Source organism: Myxine glutinosa, chromosome 9 (assembly GCF_964187855.1).
Source record: "Myxine glutinosa chromosome 9, kmMyxGlut1.1, whole genome shotgun sequence".
Classification (NCBI taxonomy): domain Eukaryota; kingdom Metazoa; phylum Chordata; class Myxini; order Myxiniformes; family Myxinidae; genus Myxine; species Myxine glutinosa.
The window spans coordinates 106,427,090-106,450,135 of NC_136269.1; the positions used below are offsets into that span (position 1 = coordinate 106,427,090).

At 37.6% G+C, this 23,046-nt stretch overlaps 2 protein-coding genes across 3 annotated transcripts in view; one reads left to right on the forward strand and one right to left on the reverse strand.

The window, feature by feature from the left end:
* The window catches only part of LOC144893653 (uncharacterized), a 1,023,192-nt gene that overhangs the window by 191,099 nt on the left and 809,047 nt on the right, over window positions 1-23,046 (forward strand). The gene's annotated exons all lie outside the window — the stretch shown is intronic.
* The window catches only part of LOC137435725 (protein unc-45 homolog B-like), a 75,203-nt gene that overhangs the window by 16,396 nt on the left and 35,761 nt on the right, over window positions 1-23,046 (reverse strand). The window contains exons 18-20 of one of the 2 annotated variants that reach the window (XM_078784639.1): window positions 8,497-8,614; window positions 5,377-5,598; window positions 1,831-2,157 (exon numbers count right to left, since the gene is read on the reverse strand). In XM_078784639.1, the coding sequence (XP_078640765.1) occupies window positions 2,041-2,157; window positions 5,377-5,598; window positions 8,497-8,614 (457 nt within the window). In that variant the 3' untranslated portion in view covers window positions 1,831-2,040. Of the gene's footprint in view, window positions 1-1,830; window positions 2,158-5,376; window positions 5,599-8,496; window positions 8,615-23,046 lie in introns of those variants that run through there. The other variant, XM_078784637.1, reaches the window with a different exon arrangement.

Genomic DNA, 23,046 nt, shown 5'->3' on the forward strand with positions numbered 1-23,046 from the left:
GGTAGTGAGATCGTCATTTGTTGCTGTTGTCGAACCGGTTTTGGTGTGCTCTGGAGATTAACTGATTCAGAAATATACTCATCGTCAGTCGCGCTATCCGCGTAGTCTTCTTCGCTTTCGTCATACGTAGAAGCAATCTGACTTTTGGCATCTTCGTAGTGAGTTTTCATTCGTTTGAGATTGGTCTCTTCTCTTTCCGCTTTCCTCTTCAATCTTGATGTCTCTTCTTGATATATTCCACCAATTACCATGTTCCTCGGTCCTCTCTGGTCTTGAAGGAACTCTCGCTCTTTTTGCGGCACTTTATGTTCTTTCAAGCAGTTACAGTTAGACAACATGTCAGAACATTTACATTTGCTAAGATCAAACAGATTGTTAGATTTGTCGAGAAAGTCTGTGAGTCATTGTTTGTAGGTGGCTTGATCCTTTCTTCCCTTGTAGACTTTTAGGATTGAATTGTACTTGTCATGGAAAGATCTGAGTTTTTCAATCGCTTGCGCGTGCGATACCGTTGGAAGAGAGGCCGTTTCCCATACCTCTTGAATTTCATAGCACAGTTCGTGAGATATGTCACCAAATGAAGGGTATTTGCCATTCTCCGTCCTAAGCTGTTGCCGAGATTGAAGGTATCCTTTCATGACATCAGCGTACGTTGGGAGAACGTTAGTTTGGATGTTTCGTGGAGCTCCAAATATCACGCATGTAACTTGATCTCTTGTGACCGCCATCGTTCTGAAAACAAACAAAAACAACTTATTACAGGCTTAACTTAGGGTTTCCCAGACAGACAGACAGCACAAACAACACGAACTCACTCACATGAATTGAAGGGGGGTGGCAGGAGTGCAGCAATCGCCCAAGTGCAGCAAATCGTCTCATCTGGCATAAATAGTCCCAGCCAGTGCTAATATAAACGGGGTGCGTATCACGACGCAGCTCACCAAACCACCCCCGTCGGTGATGCTCCTCAGCCCTGGTTGGCTGGCTGAGGGCTTTGTGGCCACGCCTTTGATGACGCGGGGGTGGGCCACACCCTGTTCTGGCCCCCCCGCCCCCCTTCTTCTCCAAGTCACCTCGTGGTCAATGGCGGATCAAAGCATGTATCACGAAATGCGATACATGTCGAAATGCGATAATATGCCAAAATTTCAATCAGATTGAGGGCGATGAAGGAGTGGTCAGAAATCTATCTATAATTCCAGTAATCTCTGTGTGTATGTGTGTGTGTATGTGTGTGTGTATGTGTGTGTGTCGTTTGTCTGTGACCGCTGTTTCTCGACAACCACGGGTCCGATATACTTGAAACTTGCCAGGTATATTGCTGGGGACCCGAGGATGTGCCTTTTCAAGGTTTCATATTAATCGGACAAGTAGTTACCGAGCTATGGCGATTTATTTACCAAACTCCGCAAGCCGTTCGCTTTGGCTTTGCGAATGGACCAAACCATTTCATGTAAATAGAGGGGGGGGATTGTCACCGTACTCGCAAGCCGTTCGCTTTGGCTTTGCGAATGGACCAAACCATTTCATGTAAATAGAGGGGGGGGGGGGATTGTCACCGTACTCGCAAGCCGTTCGCTTTGGCTTTGCGAATGGACCAAACCATTTCATGTAAATAGAGGGGGGGGATATAATTTTAGATATATATATAGTACGGGCATGCCCTAGTAATAATAATTTTGCAGGACTGTTTCTATGGTCATTTGGCACATTTCCCATATACTAGCTTATAAAAAATTTAAAAATGATATTTTTACTCCACCCTAATGAACAAACATATTTAATTACTTTATCTTTTGTCATTTTGTGATGCATGTGAGCAATATGATGCAACAATGTTTATAAACTGTCAGATAAGCATCTATCTGATGCGCAACAACGAAAATGATAACATGATAACATAACAGCATTATATACCACTAGTATAAATGCCCGTCAAAAATTATGGGTTGCAACAGTTTATTTGATGGTACAACCTCTTGAGCATGTCAAAGGTCTGAAGCTTTGGCCTAATGTCAGGTGTGCTTATATCTTCTTTATCTATTGGACATCATACGGATGTAAATTAACACTAGTTTTACTCTTCTCATGCTGCACATCACGTGGAGCGAATTTCACCTCCGTGCTACTTGTATTTATTGTTTTTTTCAAATTGTCCTTATAAATAGTCGAGTTGCCAGAGAGGGGTACCTAGAAATGTTTTATAGTATAAGGTTTTTTGATGGATTTGTCATCCCATGGGGTTAATAAAGTATTTCAGCTTGGTTGTCCTCCGGACAACCTCGGGGAATTTTTTTTATATGCAAATTAAGGCGGCCATTACTGGAAATGATACTTTCTTCAATATCTCCAAAACTATTCATGATAATTTCATGAAAATGATGTCTAGACCTATGTTTTCAGGGTCAAGGATTATGTTAAATATATTTTAAATGTCATCAGATGAAAAAAACATTATGTATTTTGACATATCATGCGAATTGATCCATTTTTTGATGTAAAATTGTGGATCTTAATGGTTCAATTTCAGATCATTGATTTCAACGAACAGACATTGGGATGATGATAAATACCTGCATGTACATTTGAAATGATCAAAATCATTTTTTCACAGATGGCCAGCTCAAGGTGCATATTCCCATCCTGCTGTGAGAAGGGATCCTTACAAGTCTTCAAGGTTGCAGCAATCAAGAAAATAATCCAAAGCAGTAAAGATAGGGGGGATGATATCCATCAGAAGTTGGAGATGTTACTTGAAACAGGAGATAGTGCAACCATAGAGTGTCATAAAAACTGTTATTGTTCATACACCTCAAAGCAAAACATCGCAAAGTATTTGGCCAAGAAAAGAAGAGATGGTTTCCCCTCTTCAGTGAATGAAGAACCTCGTACCAGAGTCAGAAGGTCACAACTTCCCACATTTCAGTTCCAAAAGCATTGTTTAATATGTGTAGAGGAGTGTGTAGCTATAGACCCTAGACACCCAGAACGATGGAACCGAGTTATCCAGTGTGAGACCAAAGATCGCCCTGGATATCAAGCATTCAAAGATGTACTTCTAGATGCATGTGAACAGAGAAATGATGAATGGGGTAGACAGGTTGAAATCCGCATCAAGGGTGCCCTTACAGATTTGCCAGCTGCAGATGCACAATACCACAAGAAATGCTATGATTTGTTCATGATAATGCCCAAACACACTAACTTGCTACGCCAGTGTAGAGTAAATGATGATGATGCCCTGGAGATGGTAATTAATCACTTATATGACAATCAAAAGTTGTGTACATGGACATCCATTGAACTGTATGATATGTACTGCAGTTTTGGTGGTGAATTATCTTGTAAACAAATGTTCTCAAAATTAGTGACCACTTTAGGGGATGATATTGTTGTGGTGCATTTGGAGGGGTGTGCATCTGTTGTAGGATTCAGAGATTTAGTTGGCAAGTCTTTGAAATTGGTAAAGGTAGATTCAGTTAATGAAGAACGTGTAGATGCTGTGGTAAGACAGGTCAGATGTGAAGCAGAATCAGTAGAGTATAACAATGCTGTCTTTGATCTTGGAGACTTTACATACAACAATACACTGAAACAAACTAGTGCAACATTGCTAAATATGATTTCAGAACTTGTCTCAAATGGCAAGATAACACAGAAGTCGCTCAGTTTAGCTCAAGCTATACAGAGCCACATCACAGGTACTAGAAATCAGACTACACTTGGGCTTGCAGCAAAACTGCACCATAGATATGGCAGTTCTGAGTTGATTAAACTCCTGCATGACTATGGATTCACTGTGTCATATGATGAGGTCATACGTTTCCACAAGTCAGCGGCAAAATTTGTGGGAGATAACACTACTCTGCTTCATCAGGCAATGGGAGTGACCCGAAGAGTTGGACCAATATTTGTTTGACACTGATGTGTTTGTGTTGTTGGTTTACTGGGCCTGGAAAGCACAGCTGATTTCCTCATGTCATGTCCAAATGGAGCGTTGGGATGGGAACATTGTGAACATCAATGAAAGTTGTATGCAGCTGGGCACTAAATGCATGCAGTTGTTAGGAATGCATGCTCTAAGTGGCTGTGACACTGTATCTTATCCTTTTAACAAAGGGAAACTTGGTGCTCTCAAGACATTACAGGCACAGGACTTTCCTGGGCTGTCCGGTGTACTTGGTGAAAAAGATGCCACACATGATGACTTATGGAAACAGGGCAACATTTCTTTGCTGCAATCTATGCCCAACCTCCTGGCACCTCCATGAATATTGCCCGTTACAGGATCTATGCAAGAAGGAAAGGTAAACCAGCTCGTATCATGGCATTACCACCCACAGATGCCAATCTTCTACATCATGTGCTGCGGGCACATCTTCAGATGATCTTGTGGAAGGCAGCTGACCAACAATGTCCACCAACGGTAGATATTAGTGAGTTTGGATGGACTGTGAAGGATGGCATTCCATCTCCCAGCTATAACATTGGTCCTCCAGCTCCACCAGGACTAATTGATGTCCTTAGCTGTGGGTGCAAGATAGAAGGCAAATTCTGTAGCTCTGCAACTTGTAGCTGCTGCGAAAATCAACTATCTTGCACCATTTACTGCAAATGTGGGGGTGGTGAGGGGTGTTTGAACCCTTATTCCCAAGCAAATGATCCTGATCATCGCAATGATGAGGACAGTGAGGAGCAAGTAGTGGATGAAGATTGAATATCTTGGCCTTTCAAAACCTCAAGTTTAATAATTCATTATGTTTAATCTACTATAAATCAATGCAAATGTTCTCTGCATGAGGTTAATAAGTGTGGATATACTGAGAATCAGTCGATTTGATTCGTTAAGAAACCTTGATATTGAGAAATACATGTCAAGTTTTGTTTGGTAACAAAATAAGTATCAAATAGAATACATAATACAAGCATGTTTACCTTTTGATAAATGTTTTTGAAGCCAGGGACCTGGTGTACCTTTTCCTTTAAATCTGACTAAGAAAATCAAATGGAATTTGCATTGTTAGCACGTAATCATATGGATATTTACATGATCAATGTATCTTGTGTAGGTATCATAACAATACATGTAAATACACACTATTTCACATGTTTACCTTAATCCTTGACCCTGAAAACATAGGTATAGACACCATTTTCATGAACATTTCATGGATAGTATTGGAGATATTGAAGAAAATAGGATTTCCGGTAATGGTCGCCTTAATTAGCATATAAAAAAATTTCCCCGAGGTTGTCCGGAGGACAACCAAGCTGAAATACTTTATTAACCCCATGGGATGACAAATCCATAAAAAAACCTTATACTATAAAACATTTCTAGGTTCACAATAGAAATGATAGAGGCTGCAAATAGACTAAAAGGGGAACAGACAAATGTACAAATGTACACTGTGTTTTATATAGGTAGATTATAAGGCATACCACTTTTGTGGTCTTGATACAGAGGGACTCTTGCTCTGAGGTGAGAATTGCCAGTGTCCCAGCTGCTGCTTTCTGCACTTGCTCATCGTCTTCTCCGCAGAGCAGCACCACCAGTTTTAGCTTGTCATTCCCTTCTGCAATGAACTTTTTCTGTACCTGAAACACCCCAACGTAACCACAATCTATTTAATTGCACCCTTCAAAAGTCTGACTGCTTTGTATCTCTCAATGTATACAGTTCAATGCTACCCATGCCGACCCGTCACTTTGCTGACAGGTTTCATTAAAAGAAAGTAAATGATGTAAATTTGTAAATGATGTAAATGATGTAATTGTAAATGATGTTAATTTCACATCATCCCATATTCAACTTTATTTAAATTGTAAACCTCAAACATGGTTCCTCTACCTAAAGCAAGAACGTTAACCGTAAGCAATTGACTGGTTTCCCGACTGCATGGATCATCAGCTGGGCACCGTTCTTCCTCGAGGTTTCGATCCTTTCAGCCCAGGACCTCTCCAAACGGCGGATCCACAACCTCGATCATGGATCCACATCAATTGATGGTAAATCAGTATATCCACAACCTCAGTTGCGTCCAGGCAGTCAGTCAACCCATCAATGCAACATCACTTATTCCAACTTTACTCGCAATAGGATTTAATGTATTATCATATATTTATAACTTTCCTTACACACTCGATAATATGATAATATCATTAAATCATGAAGGAAGGCATCAGGAAGGGCATCCGGCCATAAAACATTGCCTCAAACAGGGAACCATGATCGTCATGGGGCCCGCAAGGCTAACCCCCACTCTAGCAGGGAAAAATGGCCTTTAAAAAACGATCATTCATTCATTCATTCATGAACATCTTACCTTAAATACACCAATCTACCAACCAGCACGACCACACCACCTACCTCTCGATCAAACTGTACTTCGAATGTTCAAACTGTCACCTATAACGGTTTTTTGCATGCTGCCATATCCTAGCAACCACTGATTGATTTGTAGCAACATTGATTTGTAGAATATTTAATTATTATATTGTACTGTATTTACATAAATATCTCATGAATAATATTTTTACTATTCGTATTGTATTTTACTAATTCGATTTGGTGTCGTTTTGTGATTTTAAAGAAAACTTGTTTGAATCTACCAACTGCAGCTCCCTGTGCTAACATACGTCTGACTAGTTGTTGTAATTTATTGACCAGTTCAGAGCTGTGTGTGGTTGCTCTTACAGTCCTAATTATTTCACCTGCAACCGTACCATAAAATAGCTTTTTGGGAATGTTGCTGTCTAAGAAAGGCATTCGGACAATGTGGAATGGAAATGCATCTCGTTTATCAAATAATTTGGTGTGAAATTTATTATTATGGATGTCAATTTGTAATTCTAAAAAGGAAACTGAAGTGGAAGTTTGGTTTTCCTTTTTTAATTCAAGTTCTTTTGGATATATATCATCATGAAGCTGCTCAAATATAAATCCATCATTAATTGCCAACAAATCATCAATAAATCTGAAGATGTTTCCGCATCTTCGTGCAGTTGTTAATTTATTCCTGCACATGTTCTGAACCCAATCAAATTCGTACATGTGCAGAAACAAATTGGCAAAGAAAGGGGCCGGATCTGAACCCATGGGTATGCCCATTGTCTGCTGGAGTATCTTGTTGCCAAATGTAAAGAAACTGTTGTTTAGCAGAAATCGAATACTTTCTTTGAGTTTACTTTTTGAAAAACTGCATGAATATTGATTATCCTTTACAGACCAGTGTGCTCTATTTTGATATACATTAATGTCTACTCTATTACCTCCTGAAAATGCTTTATCTACTGATCTGTCCAATGCGGTTACTAGCTTGTCATGTGGAATGTTTGTGTACAATGTGGAAAAATCAAAGGTTGAAAGACATTTTGCCTTACCCTTGTTATTAATGTTGTGGACACTGTCGATTACCGGTTTGGAATTGTCAATGATCCAGAATTTCTTAATACCAGAATAAAACTTCACTTTTTCATGGTAGTTTTTAAAGCATTTATAGATTAGTTTCATTGCCGCTGTAATACTGCCCGACAAAGGTTTCAAACTACATTCTCTACTTGCGACGATGAACCTCATCTTACAAGGGTGTTTGTGCATTTTTGGGATCCAGTAAATGAATGGTAATTTATGGTGTTTATCCGGAACTAGCAGTCTTCTCACCGTTGAGTGATTTGTACGGTGTTGTATCAAGTCTGCTTTGTTATCGTTACTTATTTTGTAGGTCTTTGAAATTCCCGTGTCTTGGCCCAATTCTTCCAAAAGTGTTTGAATATAGAATGTTTTACATACAAATGTAATATTATTATTTGCTTTGTCAATTGGAACAATAACATATTGTGTTTGCAGCTGCCTTAAGCAATCACGTGTCTCTGGATTGTTTAAAATTGCCTTTGGATTATTGATTCAAACTTTTCTTTTCAAATCAACAACTCTCCTTTTCACATGTTTCTCTACCTCCTCCAACCATAAAGCCATTTGTGTGTTTGGTACTTTATGTTTATCAATTTGTTCTTTCATCCATTCGCCCAGTCCCATCATTGTAAGTTCCATTGCTTTATTCCAGTTTATTCTTTTATTTTCTCTATAATTTGGTCCTTTTGTAAGTAATGCACGTAATCTTTTATCTTTCACTATTCTGAGATCACCTGTGATGACGTGTTTCTGATGTGGATCTTTGAATGCAGAATGTTCACAATTACAATGATGTGTGTTATTTAACCATTCCTCTATATCTATAGATTGTACAGTGTCCTTGTAGTTGAAGATCTTTCCCCGAATTGAATTTCCCAAAGTGTACACAACTCTTGGTCGCTCTCTCTTGGAACAAACACACACACACACACACACACACACACACACACACACACACACACACACACACACACCTTTTAGTAGTAGATTAACGCTAGCCATGCATTGAGTTGGAGAGCTTCTCCAGCATATTGTGATTGGTCCGGTTGTTTATAATATCACTGTATAATTGGAATTCCTACCTCCAAACAGCCAGCCATGTTGCACATACATTCTGTGGCTGCCCGCTGGATATGTTCATGTTGTTCAAACATGTAGTGCTCGATCAGGGACAAGGCTTTCTCTTTCAGGATCTTCTGCCTGATGCATCAAGGACATGGAGATAAGGAAAGCTTTTCTTATATATACCCTGCGTGCGAATCAAAAGGTGAGGTTAAGCAATTACTTCACTTTGTCTGTCTGTTTACAGATGTCAGTCTATGATGGAGGACCAACTTAATTTCAATGGAATATTATATTTTTAACACTAGAACATGAATCGGAACATGAATTGGAACACAAAACTGCAGTTTAGATGTACGCTGGCCGTGAATTTGGCAAATTGTACAGAATCTCATCCCGAGTGCGCATGCACATCGAGGAGTAAAGTAAATCTCTTTCGTCTGTCTGCATGTCTGGCTGTAAAACAAAATTGAAAATCATTCCAAACAGGAAACTTACTATTTTTAGCGATGCCATAAAGAAGGCAAACAACAGGAATGAATAACTATTTAAATGTGTTAAATAAGGTTGTGTAAAAGACGGTGCATCAACGGTGGTACAATTCCGATTTTTTTTTTTCTACAACCGTTAAAACCCTTAGTTTATTTCAATTTAATGATATTGTTATGTCGGGGGGTAAAGGAATATCTAGAGCCAGGTAGATCTGTATAGGTAGGCATTCGACTGTCGCGATAGGGAATCAACCTTGTAATAAGTTCTATGTTTTTAGGCGATTTGTCGGTGTAAGAGTATACCTGTGAATATACAAGGATGTTCGTGTGTTAAATAGTTGTAGGGAATAAGATAACACTCCTGTGTGTCAGACCTGGTAATCATTCCTTTGTCCCTTATGGCAACGCACACATATAAACACTTAGATAGGCCCTTTAGTGTACACATTAATTAGTTCCCTTCCCTTACAATGACCTTGGAAGAAGACCGGCAGGAAGCCAGATCGGGGCACCGCTGGATGGCCGCCGCCAGCCGCACCACCAGCTGGCCTAGCAACATCGGGTGAGACGAGTTGTAACCCATGCCACAGGGAACGTGTGATTGGTGGGCGCGGAAGGCGCGAACCTCCAGCCAATCAGGGCAGGAGGTGCGAAGACGCAACTGAGAAGGAGGTTGTTCATTGGAGGGAAGGCGCTAGAAGGTTCGGTGGACGGCGAGAAGCTACGAGGCGCTGATTGGGGGGCGCGCCAGAGCTGACATCACACGCAAGGTGATAAAATAACAGGCTGCACGACATTTTGTGTGTGTCTCTCTCTCTCTCTCTCTCTCTCTCTCTCTCTCTCTCTCGCTCTCTCTCTCTCTCTCTCTCCACTGGACCTCTTCATATTGGAGATCTCTCTGTCCTTGAAGCCCTTCCCCTTCTTCGCTTGTCTATGGTCTTCATTGGCTCTTCCTTCTCGCATGCTGGACCTTCATGCTTCGTGCTGGGTGACGTTGGTTTTGTCGTGGTGCTTGGAGCGGGATCCGGTGCTGTTGGTACTGGAGCCACGAGGGGGGACCTCGTGGCGTGCCGCAGAGCGAGTCGCATCGAGGCCTGGCGAAGCATGCGGACGAAGGGTTTCTTCGCGCCGGAGCTTGGAGCCGCGTTGGACGGCGGACACGACTACAGACAAAGATAAGATGCACCACATTTCACAAATACATAACGAACGTTTCTTTTGTTAATTCAATTCCTTTGTACTGTATCCAAAATCTGGGAGTGGAGACGTCCCGATTCGGACATTTATTACCGGCGCGTATTTTCCTGTCCCACTATCCTTGTAAATAAATCCTTGTATTATTTTCTGTATATACCTGAACGCAGTTTTCCTTGTGATTTATTTAATTTGCAGCGGCATTGGAGATGCCCCGAGAACAGGTAAGCCTGCAGGGGTCTTGCGCCGCCCCTCCACCCCGCGCAATTTTGTATAGCTTGCTATCTTTGAGTCCGCCATTGAGTTTTCGCCTCGAGTGCTAAGGCCTTCGCGATCGGCTTCCGTGACCGCCTGATTTTCATCAAAGGCGGCCACACGACAATATACTTGAATACTAGAACCCAAATCCGCTCTTTGCCACTTCCAAAAACCTCTAGTTTAGCAGTGCTTGGAAAAAATATTACACAATCTCGACCAATCGAATTTGCCGATTGTGTTCTCAGCATTGGGGAATATCAAGATTGACAAAATAGCGACTCATCTAGAAATATAGTTTATGCTCGAAAACACAAAGCACGAGTTGTTAAGCACCTTCCCATATTATTTTTCTCAATACTAGGTGGGGGTAAGGTGTTCTATGAACTCTCTAGTTTGCTTCTAAATGAACTCTCTAACCCCCCCTCCACCTCCTCCTGCACCCCAATATCCTCATCACGTTTAAGGAATATGGAGGAGCTTTTACATATATGATGTGCAAGATAAGGACATTAGTTAGGAACATCACCGGACTTTTGCAGAAATTACGACTTGTACACAACAGATAAACAGTACATATGGGATTTTAAATGAATCCCAGTAGGAGCTGTGTGATCAGATGGGAATGCTTAAGAGGTCAACACAACCCCTTTGTTCATTAATCTTGATTGTAATAAAATAAAATATGGATTTACCTCCTGCTGGGAGTAAGGAAGCTGACTGCAAGAGAAGAAAGATGTCGAGGTTTGTGTAATTCGGACAATGGAGTAAGTTTTTTTTTTTTTTTTTTTTTTTTTTCTTGAATGGTTATTATTGCCATGACATTTCATATGCAAAATGGTATTTGTTGTTCTTTGGGATGCAGCATATGACTAGTAGTAGTATCACTGCTTGGGAGTGCAGTCGTGCCACTGATCATGTTATATTTAGCTTTTCGCCCAATCTCTCAATGGTGAAGAATCACTTAAAGATTAAATAACTCTTGTATCCGAATCCATATTCAGATCTTCACCAAAATCGAATCGATTCATTCTTGTCCCACATCCAACATTTCCACCAAGTTTCGTTCACATCCGTCCATAACTTTTTGAGATATCGTGCTATGTATAGGTTTTAGCCCTATCTCCCAATGGTGAAGAATCACTAAAAATTCTCTGATCCGGATCCAGATTTGAATCTTCACCAAAATTGAATCAATTCTTCCTTCTCACATACGTAACCTCTCTGCCAAGTTTTGTCCAAATCCGTAAACAACTTTGAGATATCCTGTTTTGTATCGTTTTTGGCCATATCTTCCAATGGTGAAGAATCACGTAAAAATTCTACTAGCCGGATCCGAATCCGGATCTTCACCAAAATCTTAATCATTTCGTCCTTGTCACGTACACGACCTCTCTGCCAAATTTCGTCCGAATCCGTCCACAACTTTTTGAGATATCTTGTTCACAGACAAACAAACAGACAAACAGACAGATGGGGGTGAAAACATAATCTCCATCCACCTTTGGTGGCGGAGGTAACTGGAGAGTTCATAGAACACGATAACCCTGCGCATTGTTACACAAGGAAACGACGCAGGAGGAGGCCATTCGGCCCATCATGCCTGTGCACATCAACACCAGACCAATTTTATCCGTACAAATTACGCAATTTCATTGGGGGAATAAGGGAGGAATGTGGACCAGACAATGTGGCATTGTGGCATGCCAAGAGATATTCCAAGGGTGTCAAAATTAAAAATGGGCAAATATATTTACTTATAATTGTTAAAAATAAAAAAATTTCTGTGTTTTTAAAATTATTTTTTTCAGGTTGGGTGGGGAGTAGGGAATAAATGTTGTATCTAAGACACTCTGCCATTGACTTACATGTTAATTTTCTTCAATAATAGTCAATTTTCTGATTTTTAGGCTATTTCATCGATTTTTTAAACACCCCTATTTTTCCACTCATTTTTCCCCCATTGACTTACATGTTAATTTTTCCTCTTACCCTCATTTTTTCATTAACTTTTTTAGATATTACTGCATCCCAAAACGCCTCTTTTCTCCCACCCTAATATTTACGAACCTTCTACCCTTATGAACCTATGATCTAAGTCTTATGAACCTTTTACTCTTAATATCAATGATCCGATATTAGCAAAGTATATTTTAACTGAGCCAAGATATTTTTAAATTATTTGATATTTCAGCAAGGCACCTAGCTACTCTTCTGACCGGGTGAACTCTGCCCATTCTTTCATACACCCTACAAACACTTTATCAGTGGTTTCACTCATTCCAAATATACCATCTCCATCTAGGATATTTACGAATGCTACCAACTCATCAGTATTTTTCTTTTGAGCTTCTATAAAATGATATACTTCTCTAAGAGACCTTGTTTGAAATCCTCCTCTTCCACATATCATTTTCAAATTATAATAAACTGTTATTCCATTCATTATTTGAAAACCATCAAAGTTCTCCGTCCACTCAAAATCCCTTCCATAGCCAAAGAAGCCTGTTTTTATATTTAACCTCATATATGTTTTAAGAACCTTTTGTTTCATTATCATCTCCAACTGTTTGATCTGGTATTTTTCACACTCATTATGTTTTCCATTAATATGCCAATCCTGTTTCATTCTCCATTCCTTTGTTTGTTTACTATTATGTATCATTTATATAATTAACCATCTTTAAATTAATTCTCTTACCAATTGCCTTTTCAATTATATACCTCCACTCTTTAATCTATCATTTATATACTTACTAGCTGAGGTACCCGGTTTCGCCCGGGTTGAATAAGAATAAGACAAATATATGATGAAAAGAACATGTATATTTTAGAGCAATATCACAGTACATTTCCTACATGACGTTTTGTCAATTGTCAATTTCTCAAAACCTCTTGGTATACAACATTTCTGGTTTTCTTACTTGGTGCCAAGACATAAAGATTGCTTGGTTTTCCAACCCTCGAGCAGCCCACGTACAGCTGGCCATGGGAAGTACCCGGCATTGCCGGACGGGGGAAGGGAGGGGAGGGGGAAGGGGAGGGGAACGGGGGGACGGGGAGGAGAGGGTGGGGAGGGGAGAAGAGGGGGAGAGGGGAGAAGAGGGGGGGGGAGGGGAGAAGAGGGGGGAGGGGAGAAGAGGGGGGAGGGGGAGGAGGAGAGAAGAGGGGGGGGAGGGGGGAGGGATGGGAGGGGGAGGGGGGAGGGGGAAGGGGGCGGGGCAAGGGGGGAGGGGAGGGGGCAGGGGGAGGGGAGAAGGGGAGAGGGTAGGGTGGAGGGGGAGGGGGAGGGGATAGGGGGGAAAGGGAGGGGCATGGGGGGAAGGAGGGGGAGGGGGAGGGGAGGGGGGAGTGGAGGGGGAGGGGGGAGGGAGAAAGGGGAGGGGGGAGGGGGATGGAGAAAGGGGGGAGGGGAAGGGGGTGAGGGGAGGGGGAGGGGGTAGGGGGGAGGGGAGAAGAGGGGGGAGGGGAGAAGAGGGGGAGGGGGAGGAGAGAAGGGGGGGTGGGGAGGGGGATGGGAGGGGGGAGGTGGAGTGGAGGGGGAGGGGGGAGGGGAGGGGAGGGGGTATGGGGAGGGGAGGAGGGAGGGGACGGGAAACGGAGGGCCATGGGGGGAAGGGAGGAGGAGGGGAGGGGGGGAGGGGGAGAGGGGGGAGGGGAGGGGGGAGGGGAGGGGGAGAGGGGGGAGGGGAGGGGGGAGGGGAGGGGGGAGTGGAGGGGGAGGTGGAGTGGAGGGGGAGGGGAGGGGGGAGGGGAGGGGGGAGTGGAGGGGGAGGTGGAGTGGAGGGGGAGGGGAGGGGAGGGGAGGGGGAGGGGGAGGGGGGAGTCAAGTCGGAAGTCATTGTCATCAATTGAATGTCGCATTTATTTTTTATTCCCTGTCAAATGGCATTGGTCCCGCATTCCGAACCCGGAAGTCGGAAGTCATTGTCGGCAAAGTTGAAAAATTAACGTTACGAAATACGCTGATGACGTCATAATTTAAAAACCTGAGGGTTTTTTAAACATTTAAGGTGTGCTGTAGTTGCTCTGGGACGTACTGATTCCGAATATGAAGTTGAAAAATTAACGTTCCGAAATACGCTGATGACGTCATAATTTTAAAACGCGACGTTTTTTTTTTTAGTTGAGATTTTATTCGAATTCGAATTCCATTGAATTTCAACTGTTGGAAACAATAATTATTTCAATTCCAACAGTTGAAATAATTATTGTTTCCAACAGTTGAAATTTAATGGAATTCGAATTCGAATAAAATCTCAACTACCGTTTATTCGTTCTTGGCGCGAAAAAATGGCGCGCATTTTGTCATTATGTGCAACTTTACGTCACTCCTACGGACGTGAAAACATTTGTTTTCCTTAAAAATATATTTAAAATAAATACAATAGTACATAAATTAACAATAAAAGAAGCTAAAAAACAATTTAAAGTACAATAAAAAGCACATTGAAAATATGTAAATACGTACGTACAGTATACTGTACGTACGCGCGACCGTGGGATCAGAAAGGGGCAATAGCGCCGCCACAAACTACACCATGGAATTGCAGCTGGCACGGTTTTTTAAACCATTGATATTAAAATAAAACGTAGCCTATAACCACCAGGATTTTATGCTGATTCCGAATCTGTGTCTAAAACTTTTCTCCGATGTGTAGTTCTTGAGTTATAAGCGGACATCCAGACAGACAGACACACACACACACACACACACACACACACACACACACACACACACACACACACACACACAGACACTCCTCCTTTATATATAGAGATAACCATAAGGGAGACTATCAATTCCATTTGCTAAAATAAACCTCATCATCAAAAGCTCCTAATACTTTCTTATTCATCTCTTCTGAATATAATTGATGTTTATAGCTTCTTATTCCATTAATCTTTCTAAACTCTTCTTTCTTTGTTATTAAACAGTTATAATAATCCTTAAAGTTTATTGTTTCTTTAGTAACATTTTTCTTTACACCTTTTAACTTCTTCTTAGTATTTTCAACGTTATTCACAATGTATTTATAAGCATAAGCCTTAGACCTCAATCCCACAAATTCACTCATAACATTCCTTGCTAATTCATCCTTAAACTTTCCAATCACATATTTATTTGCTTTAGAGTACAACTCACTCTTTGTATTGTATTTACTAGTGTCATAGATATCAAAGTCCTTGTCATGTCTGAATAAACATCATCAGTATTAATTTTCAAAATAAAACTATCTGTATCCATATAAAGTAGATTAACATCATTTTGATATTTCTTCTTCAAGTTATTGTAAAAGTAATCATACATCAAGGATTTTGATAAATCAAGTATTGAGGTACCAATGTAAATAGGTTTATCCATCACAACGCTTTCTTTCATCAAATATATCACACTAAAGTTTTCCGTAAAAACTTCTTCTCGAGAGAAGTTTGGTCTGTTGATTAATTTTGATGCTTGTTTCCATGTAGTAGTTAGATGAATGTTTTGTCTCTTTCTAACATTCTCCATCATCTTGCCAAATACACTGCAGTTCATTAATTTTGCGAAGTTTTTCTCAAAATCATTCTTTGATTCAATCCTGCGTTGTGTGTTAAAATCAATATATGGTTTCAACCAATGACTCTGATTAAACTTGAGAATCCTATGTATCTTTTCAACACGGAGACCCTTTGAAAGACATTGTCTCAAATTTATTTGATGGAGTACATAATTTTTCTTGTTGTATAGTGTTGTTAGAAGCTTCGCTGATGCTTTACCCTTTACATTAAATGATTGTTGATAATCACTTAACCACTCCTTCTTTGGACTTTCCTTTTCACAACAAAATGGCAAATCTTTGTGTAGGTCATGGAGTTCCTCTGGATATTTCAAATCAACTTCAAAATAATAACCAACTTTAAAAAAATCTAATTCAGCTTGTGGAGATATACATACATCTTGTAAAACCTTTTTATAGTCTTTTTCCTTTATCCATCTAAGTTTGCCATATGGAAGAGCCTGAGCCATTGCCCAACCATATAAGTTATTCGCGTCATAGTACATTAAGTAAGAACTCTCTTTCGTTGGATCATAATTTGGAAGATATTTGTTATTTGCCTTTGCGTATCTGCTCGAGCAGACTTGTGAAATTCCATCTCTTTTTGCTTTCTCAATCATAAGGAGCATATCAACATCTGTTATAAGATCCAACTCTTGCTTAGTCATTTTCAACATCGCGCTCCAAGCCAATCCAGGTGCTGTGTAATAGTGAGCAGGATTCAATCCATAATTACAATTACAGATTGTTCTGAAAGCCTCAAAGACATCAGCTAGAAGAAGAACATCCGTTTTCAGATAGAGATCATGATATTCACCCATGTTCTTAATTCCATAATGATTCCAGACATTTTGTGCGTGTTGTTAATCAACATCTGAAATATTTGAATTATTTAGAATGTTATAGAATGAATCCTTTGAAGGGAGTTTTGTTTTAGTAAATCTCTCAAATGAGTTCATATAGTCATAGGGATAAATTCCCTTTTGTGTTTGTAAATCTTTATCTGAAAAATACTCTGAAAGACATGGAAACTCTTTTAGATTTTCAACCAACTCAGCCAAGGAACTATTCATGAATTGAAATGTGTCAAGAAATCTAATATTAGTTGTATCATAAGTATTTTTTTTTATATTAAAGTCAAATCCTGTTTTCATAAAGATTGTTTTTGTGAATGAAATATATTTCTGATCTGTGATTGGGATTGCTGAGATACTTCCAGAGGTCTTTGAGAGTTCCTTGATAAATAGAGGAGTGTCATAATTAGCGCTGTTATGAAGAAAGACGGGAATGAAAGAAGGGAGTTTATAATTAATATTACAACTTTGATGAGCCGGACCTCTATATTTACCAGTGAGATGACAATGATCTCTAACCTTTAAACCTTTACCAATTTTTTTTCCACAAATATGACAGACATTGTTTTTTCTAAATTCTCTTTTTTCTTCACTCGTCAAGGACATTGGTTTATTGGTTTCTCTTATTATCTTGGTTAATCGAATACAGTCTTTTTCTAGTCGTTTCACAAACTCCTCTGGGGTATTTGAGCCTCTATACACCTCTAACTTGTTATATTCATCACAAACAGATGATTTGATATAATAACAAAAACCACAAGGAGTATGTTTTTGATATTTATTTATATATGATTCTTTTGGGTCTGGAGAAGCAGTATCAATTTTTCTAAAATACTTTCAAAATCAGCATATATAACAAATGGATGTTTCATCGTTTTATTTTCATCTTTGAATGAGATCTTTGAGTCTTTTTTAGGCATATTGATTACTGTTGATTTATGTTCACCACAATAATTTGAATGTTTATCTAATCTTCCTTGTGTATGGAAGAAGTTAAGACAACGCTTACAAACATATATTTTATTTGTTCTTTTACATACTTGTGGTTTTATTAATTTTGAAATATCTTTGATGTATGCATAATGTGAATTTTCCTCTGTATCAAAATATAGAAGATTAATATGAGTTTGTTTACAATTATCAGTAAGCTTTAAAACCTCAATGTTGTTTGTTTCTGTTCGACCATAAACATCAACTGATAAATTATTTAACTTTTCAAATTTAGGAATATCATTTAAAGCCATCAGAAACTTAGATTTTTCATATTTAATGTATTCTCATATTTTTTATAATGAGATACTCTTTCATCATGAAAATGTGGAGGATGTAAATGTCTCAGAATAGACCAGAGAAAACATTTAATGTCTTTATTTTTGATATTGATGACTGCTTTTTTTATTTTTGATAACACGAGGTAAATCAATGTAAGAAGAAGCATTTAGAGGATCTGATTTAAGAACATGAATATCAATAAATAGTATCTGATCTATATTCCAACCACTTCCAGTAATAGTATGCTCAAGTTTTTGTTCTTGTCGGATCAGTTGGTCATAGACTCCTGATGTTTTAAAATCTTGATATGAAGATATAAAGTGGTTTTTAGTTAACATGTAAGCTTTTTCATTGTTATAATCACCAGTGAATATATCTACTTTTGAGATTTTCATTTTAATACCCATATAGAACTTGATTGATTTTAACTCAATAAGAGTCTTTTCAATAAAATCTTTCACAGAGGGGTTGATGATATCCACAGCCTCAACAATTGAGTTGGGGCCAGGAGGATGAAAGTCAAATATGCATATTCTGATACGATTTTTGAAAGCACCATTAGTATTTTTAATAGTAAACAATTTTGACAAGTGTTTGTTTGTTTTAAGATGAGCTTTGAAACCCTTCTTTAGGATATCTCTATTACAGAGACTACAATGTTTTGTTTTAGGTGGAGGAGGGGAAAGTTTGTTAAGAATGTTGTATGTATGTTTTGTGGTGAGAATATGTTGTTTATAATATTTTACTTCCTTCACGCAAGTATCACAATAAACCATATTTATAGCGTGATAAAACGTGGTGTTTTATATATATCGCTGTGCTTAAAATAAAACACTTTTGAGCTTTACAGCTCCGTTTTATATATATCGCTGTGCTTAAAATAAAACACTTTTTCACTCAGAATCATCTGAGTCACAACTATCACTTGAATACTCAGAATCATACTCGGAGTCATCAATAAAGCTACTCTCATAACTATCATTTGAGTACAAACTCATAGTATCATAACTATCATCTGAGTTCAATGAAATACTATCATCACCATCGTCTGAGTTCAATGAAATACTATCATCATTATCGTCCGAGTTCAATAAAATCTTAAAATCTTCACTGCTGTAATGACTCATATTTAATTAGCAGAAAAAATATTCCCATCAATATCTATATACTTTCTTTCATTAATGGATTCAATTTCTACATTTTTAATATCAAAAGTTATCTTTAGATAATCTCTAACTATCATAGAACGAAATGACATTTCACCAGAAATATTAACATCATTCATTTTACTTAGATCTACACCCTTTGGATTATTAAAGTAAATACAAATTTCTCCATGAGTATTGTTGATGGTCTTGTCATTCTTTTTCAAAGTATCACGGTCAATCACTTTTTCAAGCTTTGAATAAATTGCCAGGAGTAGAGGAGAAACTTTTGTTAGATTTACTTTAATAGAGTTATTAATTAACATAGCTTGTCCTTTAAATGAAATAGAGGGGCTCATGTTATTTTTCATAACTGGTTTAATCCAAAAATTTCCATATTTATCTTTGTTCAATTTAACATCTTTGACATATTTTTCTATATCTTCCACCGAAGTAGAGATTGATTGAAATTTGTCTTTTGTGTTTTGAAACATTGTATTTATTAGCTAAAAAAATTGCGTTTAGTTTAAGTAAAAATTTACTGTTTAAATATGATAGAATTTCCAGACTCTCCATATGATAAATTAGAGAATTGTCCGGCTTGTGATAGAGTGGGGCTTAATGATGGGGATTCATACAAACAATGTTTATTCTGTGATTATCTTCTAATTAATGATAATTAAAAAAAAATATATATATATAACTCTTTTAAATTAGAACCAAAAATGAAATACTTTACAAGTTTAATAAGAGAGATGAATGTTAAGTATTATGATGATAATACACCATTTCTTACAAGGGAAGAAACTATTTGTATTGAGGAAATGTATAAGGGTTTAATGATATTTATTATTCAAAATAATTTTGATGGAAATGTTAATCCAAGATACTTTATAAATAAAATAATGGATTATTTAGAAATTAAACCAGAACTCAGGATAAAATATAATGTTTCTAAAATAGCTCAAAAAAAGTTAGATTACTTTTTTTCCAAATATATAAATGAATGATTTTTTACCCGTTTGGGAAAATAAGATAAAATTTAATAACCATAAAAATATTCCAAATTCATTGAGATGCCTAATAGTTGGTTCAAGCGGATGTGGAAAAACCTGTTTACTTTTAAAGATGCTCCTTAGTCCAAATTTTTTAGATTATGATAATTTAATAATTTTTACAAAGTCAAGTTTTCAACCCGAGTATCAACTACTATCTCAAGGTTTTAATGCGGGTCTTAAAAAGGAAGACATTATCGGTTTATTTAAACTTCAAAACAAACTAAATGATTATAACATTGAGGATATAATACAACTATTTTGTGATACACAGAAACCGAAACCAAAACCCATAACTTGTATTCTCAGTGATAATACGGATGATATACCTTCACCCCAAGATTTAGATAAATCAAAAAAGAATCTTGTTATCTTTGATGATTGTGTTAATGAGAGAAACCAAACAGTAATGGATAGCTACTATACAAGAGGGAGACATTCTTCTTGTAATTGTATTTATCTTCGTCAGTCATATTTTCAACTCCCTCGATGCTCAATAAGAAACAATGCTAATACTTTTATTTTATTTAAGTTAAATTCAATAGACATAAATAATTTTTGGAGAGACAATTGTTCTACATTATGTAGTAAGAAGGAATTTGAAAATTATATGAAACATACGATTGGAAAATATAAATATATTGTTGTAAAACAAGATGAGATACTAAATGATATTTTTCAATAAATAAATACAGAAAATGAATGCCGAAGAAAGAGCAAGAAAGTTTAAGGAACATCAAGAGTTGGTTTCAAAAGTTGTAAAGCAACAGGAAGAGATAAATAAGAAACGGAGACAGAAACTAACTGGTGAAGAAGCCTTTGAAAGAAAACAAGAGAAATTTTTTTAACCACTTAAAAAAACTCAACAAACGATTTCACCTACAGTTCCCACGGTAGAATTTACTCCAAAAAAACTTCAAATGCTCAAAGATTTTAGTCAAATGACAGAGCAAGAACTTGGAGAATTAGAATATGATGATGAAGGACTATTTTGGAAACTTGAGGAGGTAAATCAACCCCCTAATTATGTTGTGGAAGCTCTTCAAAACAATGAATATTCAGCGGATTCAAAAACCAGAGCAGGCCTCATTCCAACAGAAGAACCAGCAGTGTTTTATCTTGTGAAAGAAAAGTTATTGATATTTAATGATAAATTGGTGTTCTTAAGTTCTGCTCAACCAAATGTTGAATTAACTCCAAGATTAATGTTTCTTCTAACAAACTCTGGATTCAGCGGTTCAAAATATTTTGATGAACCGCTTGATATGGAAAATGCGGAAGATAGGGTATATATTGATTTACTAAACTCACTTGATTACGGAGTTTCTGTTGCTGGTAAAAGAAAGAAGAATGAGAAGGAGAAACTTATTATTGATGCTTTAAGTAAGCTTGGTTCGGGTGTTAGCTTTCTTCCAAATGACCCATCACAATTAGTTAATAGGCTATTATTGTTGTTAGGTAGTAAGAAGGCTGGAAACAACAATTGTTTTAATGAAGCCTCAGCCATTTTAGATCAGTTGATGAATATGAAAATAATTAATAAATGTCAATACAAAGATATTTTATTAGATACTAAATAAGATGAGAAGCACAATTCTTAGTTTTAATTTTACAATGAGTGATTACACAGCTTCATTCTCTTACCCACTACAACTTGACCCCACAAAAGAATATGAGGCATCTTTATTGTCGATGGAAACTTATAATACCTTGTTTAATATCACAGAGAAAAACAACAAGTTTAATTATAATCCAGGAATTGGATATAAAACTATAACCGTTTCACCCGGAGCTTACGAGATTTCTCAAATATCTTCAGAAGTCTCTCGCCTTATGAAAGAAAAAGGTGATGAACCAAAAAAGATGGTAACAGATATTCAAAAACACACTTCAAAATCAACTATTAAACTTTAAAATAATTATAAAGTTGATTTCACGATTGAAAATTCGTTCAGAGAGTTATTGGGTTTCTCTTCAAAAAAGATTGAAACTAACGGGACGTTTTATAGTGATAATGTCATTCAAATATCCTCCGGTATAAATTCTGTATTAATTCATTGTGATTTGATTGATGGTGCTTTTAACGATGGAATAAGAACAAATACAATATTTTCATTCAGCGCATACTCAACCCCGATTGGTTATAAATTTAATATGGAACCAAAAAATCTTGTCTATTTACCTGTGTCAGGAAAAACCATATTCAGAGTAAATTTTAGGATAACCGATCAAGATAATCGGATGATTTCTTTCAATGATGAAATTATATCCATCAGAATTCACCTTCGTGAAGTTTTTTTGATAAATAAATAATGGTTATTGTGAGAAAACACTAGTTGGGAAAATATAAAATAATTACAGGAGATGGGATGTTCCTTTCACCATACTATAAGGGTGAAGGTATGTTTCTTGGTAGAGGATATTATAAACCAAAGAGACAACGAGGTGTAGAAGAACAATTTAGAAATAAAGGAGATGGGATAATTGATACTCTTATGGGTATTGGTTCAACAATTCTTAAACATAAAGACCTAATTGGTTCAACTGCTTCTGCCGTGGGTTCAGCTGCGGGTGCTATAAAGAGTATAAAAGATGCTCAAAAGGAGTCTCATAAATTACAAGCAATCAAAGAAATAAAAAAAGGTAAAACTCAACTATCTTCACAAGAACGGCAAAAAATCATTAAAATACTTGGGTCAGGGTTTCAACGATTTTAATGCTATATAAATACAAGTATGGAAGCGATTGATAGTATCTATGATTT